Raw genomic sequence first — 7517 nt, 5'->3', positions numbered from 1 at the left:
GACAAATATTTCTTGGTCGCTCTTTGGATGTGGTATGCTGCCTTGGTGGATCCTCGTGTGATGGTGGCTCCTTCTGAGAGCCGAGGTTGCGGCCATCCGAAATCTCTTGCCCCCCCCTTCCCTTGGGATTCCCATGCTCCTTTGGCCAGATCTGGGTGCCGCCCCATCAGATTTGTGGTCCACTCCGATAGATCAACGGGTTGTGCCACTAAAACTTGTGCATCTCCTCGTCGGTCCTCATTTGTTTGGGTGGCTGATCCTCGTCATTCCCTGCTTGTCACATCCATCTCCTGGGGTAAATCCCCTTCCCCTAGATCGCTGTTTCCTTCTTTGGTTGGCTTTGGTGTTGCCAGTTGGAGTGCCATCCTACCCTCGTACGTCAGTGGTCCTCCTTCCCGAAGCTCTTTATGCTATGGATCCTATTGTTGCCCCTACTCGTGCAGTGGTGGCTTCGTCGGGCTTGTCGCGCTCTTGGTCCTTGGGTGGTGCTCCTGTGATATTTGTGTCGCTTTGTTGTGGTTGTGGTCGGTTCTTTGTGGTTTTAGTTGCAAGCTCCTGATGTCGACGAGGCCCTTCACTTGGATGTAGTTCAACGATTTGCTCTCTGCCTAGGTCGCTTGAGTGCTCTCATTGTAGTTTGGTTTGGAGTTGGTTCTGTCCTCATGTTGCAAATTGTTGCTTGGGTCATGGTGTACTTGGGGACTTGGGGTCGTGCCATATTCGGCGATGTAAGGATCGTCGGGTTGTTTTCGTCGTACCATTTTTGATGATTAGGTTGTGCCATCTTTGGTGTGTAATCTCTTTTCTCTTATCAAAATATATGCAATTCTCCTGCATGGTTCAACAACAAAAAAACGTGCACTGTCACCAATTTTTGGAAGGTTTTTTTTAAGCATGGTCTTCATTTACGATTTTCGTCCAAAGTTTAAGCAACTTTTTGTGGCGGAGCAAAACACACACATTAGGATTGGGTGGCAAAAAAAAATTAGGTAGAGGAATACGCATTGCTTACAATTTATTTTTGCCACCCTTCTTGGGAACTACTAGTAGCTGAATTTAGAAGAAAAATCTCTGGAATAAAAATAAATTAAAAGAATATGAAGAAAAGGAGCTAATCTCTTTTTTTTTGCGAAAAAAAAAGGAGCTAATCTCATCTCCTAAAGCTTACACAAACACCCACACTGACCCATGGAGAACTTATTTGTTGTTATTCTTCCTCTGTCGCTAACCAAAATCAGAGCTGAGCGGGTGATACCTCTAATACCTACAGTCCCGTTTCTTTTCCTGTTTTTTTTTACCATCATCTCATGCAAGGAAGCAAGAAACGTCAAACTCAAACTCGTCCAGCGAGAAGGCGGCCTCCTCCTCCATCTCCATGGCGAGCGCCGGCATCGTCCCCGCTGCCACGAGCGCGGACACCACCTCGTCGTACTCAGACCGCGCCCTCCACTCCGCCTGGAACGGGCTCATGGAGAAGCGGTTCGAGTCCGAGGTCACCGGCGAGGGCTCAAGGGACGTCGACAGCGACGCGCCTTGCCCAAAGCAGTTCTCCGGCGTCGACGGCATGGAGAACGGGTAGTGCTCTTGCGGCGTCGTCAGCACGCCCGCCGCCTGCGAGGAGAAGCAGAAGGACGTGGTGGTGCTGCAGCCCTGATGACCCGCCGTGAGCCCCTCGGTGTTCACCGTCAGGCTCGTGCTCAGGTTCTGCAGATGCCTACGCGCGTCCGGGTTCTCCTCCGCCGGCTGCACCATGGCCGCCGCGGCCGCCACCGTCTTATGAACGCAGGTGTGCTCGCCGTGGTAGATCACGTCGAAGAGCGCCGGGTCCTCGTCGGCGCGCTGCACCTGCTTGGTCGCCGCGCATCCCTGGGACTTGCGGTGCGTGCAGCGGTAGTACCCCCTGCAGTGTTGCACAGTTCAGGTCAGGGACGGCGAACACAATTCCTCTGGAGCGGTTCAATCGGATGCAACAGGTGTACTACTATCTGACTAGTGGATGCCGAATAATTGGCAACAGTGGAAAGGCTGCAAGATTCACCACCTGAAAAGAACACCTCGAAGAAGAACCAGTGCCCAAATCCAAAAGTAAAAATCCCCGTGACCTCACAGAAAGCGAAAGCGGATGATTGTGGAGCCACTTGCCACTCGTGTAATTTAAACATGTGCGGATGTACCAAAAGAAAATTACTACTACCAACCTTGGGTGCTTGGCTCCAAGAATGTCCTTCTGGCCGTACTTCCTCCAGCTGTGGCCGTCGTCGACTGGGGTCTCTGCTCCTCCTCCCTCCGAGCTCACCCTGACCTGATGCTTCCGTTTCTCCATTGTTTTCCTGCAAATCCAAGAAGAAAGAAGGCACTTAAAAATCTACACTAAAAAGATCCAAAATACGACTGACTATTCATCAATTAATCGTGACAAGATCGAATAGTTTCATAAAGTATGCACCTCTTCTTGTTGTTGGTATGGAAAGGCATGCCCGAAACGTCACTCAGGGGGCTGGGCGTCGCGGAGAACGGCGGCGAGTCGAGGCCGGCGGCGGAGCGCTTCCGGCTGTCGAAGTGCCCGGACCTGATCATGCCGATGGACCTCTCGGTCACAGCGAAGATCTGGGCGGCCAGGCGCTTGCAGTGGTCGGGGCAGCCTCCCAGGTTCACGTCCAGCTGCCTCACCAGCTCCTTGATGTAGCCCAGCTCGGTCACCACAAGGCGGCTTCCTCCATTTTCATCCACGCTCTCCATCGCTCTGCGCTGCTAATTTTCTTGCCGCTGCGGAAGTCTCTGTCCCAGAAACGAATTGCGCAGCGAGTGTCTGTGTGTGTGTCTGTGTAGAAGAGGAAAAATCGAGATGTGATCGGAGAGTTGAGATGAGATGGTGAGTGAAGCGAAAGGAGGCGGTCTTATATAATGGCCAGCAAACCGCGTCCGGGTTAAGGTGAACAAACTGAACAGTATTTTTGACCGGCGGGCTTAGTAGAGACTGTGAATTGATTGGCCAATCCCTTGCCGGGTCGGGTTGCAAACTTGAAGCTAACGGATCTCTACCGTTAGCATACAATCTTACATGCAGGAACCTTCAGCTTATGACACTTTTTATAATCCAGTTGTTTATATCACTTACGAGTCATAAGTGATATAAACAACTGGAGTATGAAAAGGTTAGCAACACCAACAAGCTTGAGCAAGCTTTTTTTTGTCTGAATCGGACAAGACTATCGGGATGAAATGCAATGTAAATTTAGATATGGTGTGTCGGCCTTATGAACATGAGGCTCCAGGTGCTCAACACTGCAAAGTTTGTGCATTCTTTGAGACTTTGATGACCATAGTTTGAATGGAAAGAAACATCAAAATTTTGGGTTTGCATGGACAACCCATGTGATGAACATGACTTTGACCTTTTCTATGCCAGCACCAACATCACCATTGAATATGAAGCTAAAACTCCATTCTAGTAGGCACCTTGGATCAATAACCGAAACCAAAGGAGATCGCACCTCTCATCTTCTACGCATCCACGAGAAAAAAAATAAAAAAAATTGGAAGGTGAATGAGGCTCTCAATTAGAACGCTTGGGTTCCAAAAATAAAGATTACCGTTAACTCCTCCTTAGAGCACACCCGCCAGTTTGTGGCTCTTTGGACCATCCTTTGCGACTTCCACTTTTGACGCCCATGCTTAAGATGATATTGTTTGGAAGCATACTTCTAGTGGTGCTTACTGCGTGGCTACCGTCTACACGGTGGAATTTATGGGAACATTCTACTCCCCTATAGAGCACACTTGGGCCCCTCCCGAGGTCATGTCTTTGCATGGTTGGCCACTCAAGATAGGATTTGAACCGCTGATAATTTAGCCAAACGCGGATGGCCAAGTTGCGGTCCTTGCCCCTTATGTAAGCAAGTGCAAGAATTAGGTGTGCACCCCTTCTTTAAGTGTCGCTACACAATCCGTCTTTGGAACTTGATAAATGATAGGCTCCATCTCGATGGCTTCGACACTACCACTTGGCATTTTAAAAGATCCATCAATGAGTGGTGGATCAAGCATCCGATCGAAGCACCCCCCGGCCAATAGGAAGGTCGTGGCATCTCTTACAATGCTCATTGGTTTGACTATTTGGAACTGGAATGAAAGGAATGCCCGGATCTTTCGCCACAAGAGCATGCAACTAATGGTCCTTCTCAAAAACATTAAGGACGAGGTCCAACTATGGATAACCGCCAACGCGAACAAAAACTAAGAACAATTGTACCAGTAGTGTAATTCATTTTGTGTTTTGGGACTTGTAACAAACTCTTTCCTCCTCTTAATTAATATTTGAGACAAATATTTTGCCTCCATTTCAGTAAATACTCTAGTTGTTTCAACTAACATCGCTGCTACATCCCAAAGTCTTCATATAGGTGGGCACTAATAGGTTGTGTAATGTTGTTCATGTAGTTGTGCGCCTAATGCAAACTGCCATTATGTCTAGTCACAATGTGACTGGGGAGTGGTTGTCCTTCATGAGATGTTCCCTGAGCTCCACACTAAGAAACTTGACGGAGTTATCTTTAAGGAGGACTTTGATACGGCCTATGACAAACTAAAGTGTTTTTCCCTTCAACAAGCTCTTCAAATGAAAGGTTTTGTGGTTGAACGAAGGCAACATGCGGCTTGTTATGTTTCGTTCAGGACGGGGGTGTTGGGGTTAAGGTCAGATGACACCGGTCATTACTTTCTAACCTAGAAGGGATTAAGGCAAGGTGACCTCATGTCGTCAATTTTGTTTAACTAGTAGAATGCTTGTGCGTTGCCATGGGCCATGAGATGTTTTTTGCGGTTGCATATATAAACACAATGCATGTCAAATTTTGCATCTATAGAAATGTTAGCGTGTAACAATCGAAAAGTAACTGTAATCAACTTCATTTGTGTTGTAAGTTGATAAAAAATAGAAAGTTGTGTACATAGAGGGCAATGATCTAACTAAATATCAGTCACAAACTTGAGTCTGCTTGATGTGTCTAAGATATTTCCATACAATGTGAAAAATGTTGTCTTTAGCTTCATTTGCATGGTAGGATGTGTCGAATCCCATTTATATAAATTGTAGGTACATATAGATCATTTAGATGGTTTTTTCTCCTTTTATCGACATGGGTGATGAAGTTCGCACCTCAGGGCCAACGTCCCAAGAGGAAACTGAGGCACAATGAAACCTGGAATATTAATTAACTAAAACTCATTAATGGGGTAATTGTAAATTCTTGAAGGGGCCCCGAGACAAACATGTCCATGATAGCGCCAGCCTCTTTGAGCACCCAAAATCATACTAATTATCTAGGATCTAACAAGAGCTGCAATCAAGTTTGACATCAAGCTATGGGCATAGTTCATGGATGCAGCTTCCCTCCCCTTCCTTCCGTTCCACAGTCCACATCACTCCTTCGCACCCCCGCTTATTCTCTTCTCCGAGCCACCGCTGCCATACAAATTAGTGACACGGGAACTCATCTAATTAGTTTCATTATTCTTTCTATGCATAACATTATACTTGGTATGGAATATAGTAATGTTTTAAAACCTTTGATGTATAAATCCTGAAAATCAATACTACCTGACAACTTGAACATTAGCTATTTCAAGTACTGAGCCAAATTTAGTTGAACTATACGCATTCATGTCACAATAAAATAGTGTTACTTCTAGTTGAATAAAAAATAATTAATTGTAGTTTAACCGCAAATTGTAACCATGATGTACCAAAAATAGACATTCAAATGTAAAATGCTTACCAATTTGTCATTGACAAAGAAAACATGGGTCTGATAATACCATGTGAGGAAAATACTCTCTGAAAAGCAACAACAAAGAGTTGAGAATACTGAAACTATTTCCTATTATTGTTGTGTGAAATCCATTAATGGAAAAGGAAAAGGACATAAATCCCTTGTTTCTCATTTTAGAAAGAGACAAATATCAAAGAGATGACATAAGCAAGGAAATTAAGGATAACTGAAAACTCAAAAAGAAGCAGGTGAAAAAGTTATGAAAATTTAGTTGTTTACAGTTTCACCAAAAGGCTTGTTTTTACGTGCAAGATAGAACTTGTGGTGCTTTCTAACATATTATTGTGTATTAGATAAAATAAATCCGTGATAAAAAATCTAGTTCATTTTCATCAGCATGCAGTTGTGTTATTCACGAAGCCACAAAAAAGAATCTCAAGCCCCTTTTATCCACTTTGTAATTGTTTTTATTCACTGCAATAGTAAGTATATATTCGCAAAAATAAGGACAAATAAGCAATGGATCTAGGTGTCCTTAATTACCTTGATGGCTAGAGGTGGTTCTGCATGATAGCTGATTGTTGTATGCGTCAATTTGATGCAACAGAGAAAATATCTGATTGAGGTGGTCCTTTCGCATCAGCCGTAGCTACAAGTGTTGTAGTAGGAGGTCCGAATTATGGCATAATTGGTGGAAGATCTCATACGCCAGCAAGAGTAACTATAAATATGCATGATAAAAAGCACTTCAAGCATTTCACTGAACAAAAGAGCATGTACACTGTACTTAGTTAAGAAATAAATAATTGTGTAAATATGTCTCTTGTAATGAGTCCTTTGAAGTGAAGTATGTTGCACCTATCAGAAGTTCAGAACATGGAGGGAACAAGCATTACTTACGGATAAGATTGGTCTAATGTTTGCTCATCTGTATTGTCCCAGCTCAAATCACAGAAAGTAATAAAGCGAGAAACTAAACTCAGTTGTGTACAATAGCAAAGCATATCAATACCGTCATACTCATAACTACCTTGAGATCCTTAGATCTCCAAGAATCCAACATTCTTGTCGTCCTTTGATATCTCATGGGATTTGTTTTTTGTTAGACCCTTTGTTTGCATTCTTCTTAGCATCTAAAGCAAGTCGGCCACAAAGGAGTCTCTTGCTGCATCAGATCTCTCTCTAGCATATTTTCCCCTGAGCTCTTCCAAATATCTCTAGATCACCACACCACAATCGTATTTAAGAAATGAACAAGAGCACAAACCAATAAAACAATTGGATGTACAGGGATGCAACATAGAAGCTCGCAAGAAGGATTTGGGGAGGGGGAGAAGAATTGATCAATAGTCTTACATTTAGTTGCCATCCATCGTGATCTCGGCTATCTTAAACCCAATGGAGTCCAATTGCGTTGTAAACTCTCACATCTTCTTATTCTTCTCGAACTTCCTCACCTGTAGATAAGAAAAAAAGGTAGTCTTTCAAGGTAGTAACTCCCTGGTCTAGACTCACCTTACAATTGCATTCTGCTGCATCACAAAAAACAATAGTCCCAAAATTTACACACCATGAGTAATGTAGAGAATGATTTGGTGCATCAATATCTCACTGATCATGCACTAGGCACATATATATAGGTACAAGGGGTGCGACCGGTGTCTTGTCTCCTAAGATACTCGTACATACAGAGGGAGACAAACACTACAGGTACGGCATACAAAACCCAGACCTATGTACATGTAC

General features: G+C 44.2%; 1 protein-coding gene across 1 annotated transcript; it reads right to left on the bottom strand.

Annotated features, from left to right (window-relative positions):
• Positions 1 to 1072: 1072 nt before the first annotated feature.
• Positions 1073 to 2858, bottom strand: LOC119308860 (probable WRKY transcription factor 41). The gene is made up of 3 exons (XM_037585026.1): positions 2447 to 2858; positions 2199 to 2330; positions 1073 to 1900 (listed from the first exon to the last, which is right to left on the bottom strand). Exons 1-3 carry the CDS (start codon positions 2737 to 2739, stop codon positions 1306 to 1308), a joined length of 1020 nt encoding a protein of 339 aa, XP_037440923.1. The 5' UTR covers positions 2740 to 2858; the 3' UTR covers positions 1073 to 1305.
• Between the last annotated feature and the right edge of the window lie 4659 nt (positions 2859 to 7517).

Source organism: Triticum dicoccoides, chromosome 5B (assembly GCF_002162155.2).
Source record: "Triticum dicoccoides isolate Atlit2015 ecotype Zavitan chromosome 5B, WEW_v2.0, whole genome shotgun sequence".
Taxonomy (NCBI): domain Eukaryota; kingdom Viridiplantae; phylum Streptophyta; class Magnoliopsida; order Poales; family Poaceae; genus Triticum; species Triticum dicoccoides.
Note: the sequence above shows the minus strand (reverse complement) of the source record. Positions and strands in the feature narration are given on the sequence as shown.

What these genes read in the sequence shown, in the direction of transcription:
- LOC119308860 (XM_037585026.1), bottom strand. Translation starts at nt 2,739, where the DNA reads ATGGAGAGCGTGGATGAAAATGGAGGAAGCCGCCTTGTGGTGACCGAG. An exon ending in CATACCAACAACAAGAAGAG is followed by an intron (nt 2,331 to 2,446) that starts GTGCATACTTTA and finishes TTGGATTTGCAG; the next exon opens with GAAAACAATGGAGAAACGGA. An exon ending in CTTGGAGCCAAGCACCCAAG is followed by an intron (nt 1,901 to 2,198) that starts GTTGGTAGTAGT and finishes GCAACACTGCAG; the next exon opens with GGGGTACTACCGCTGCACGC.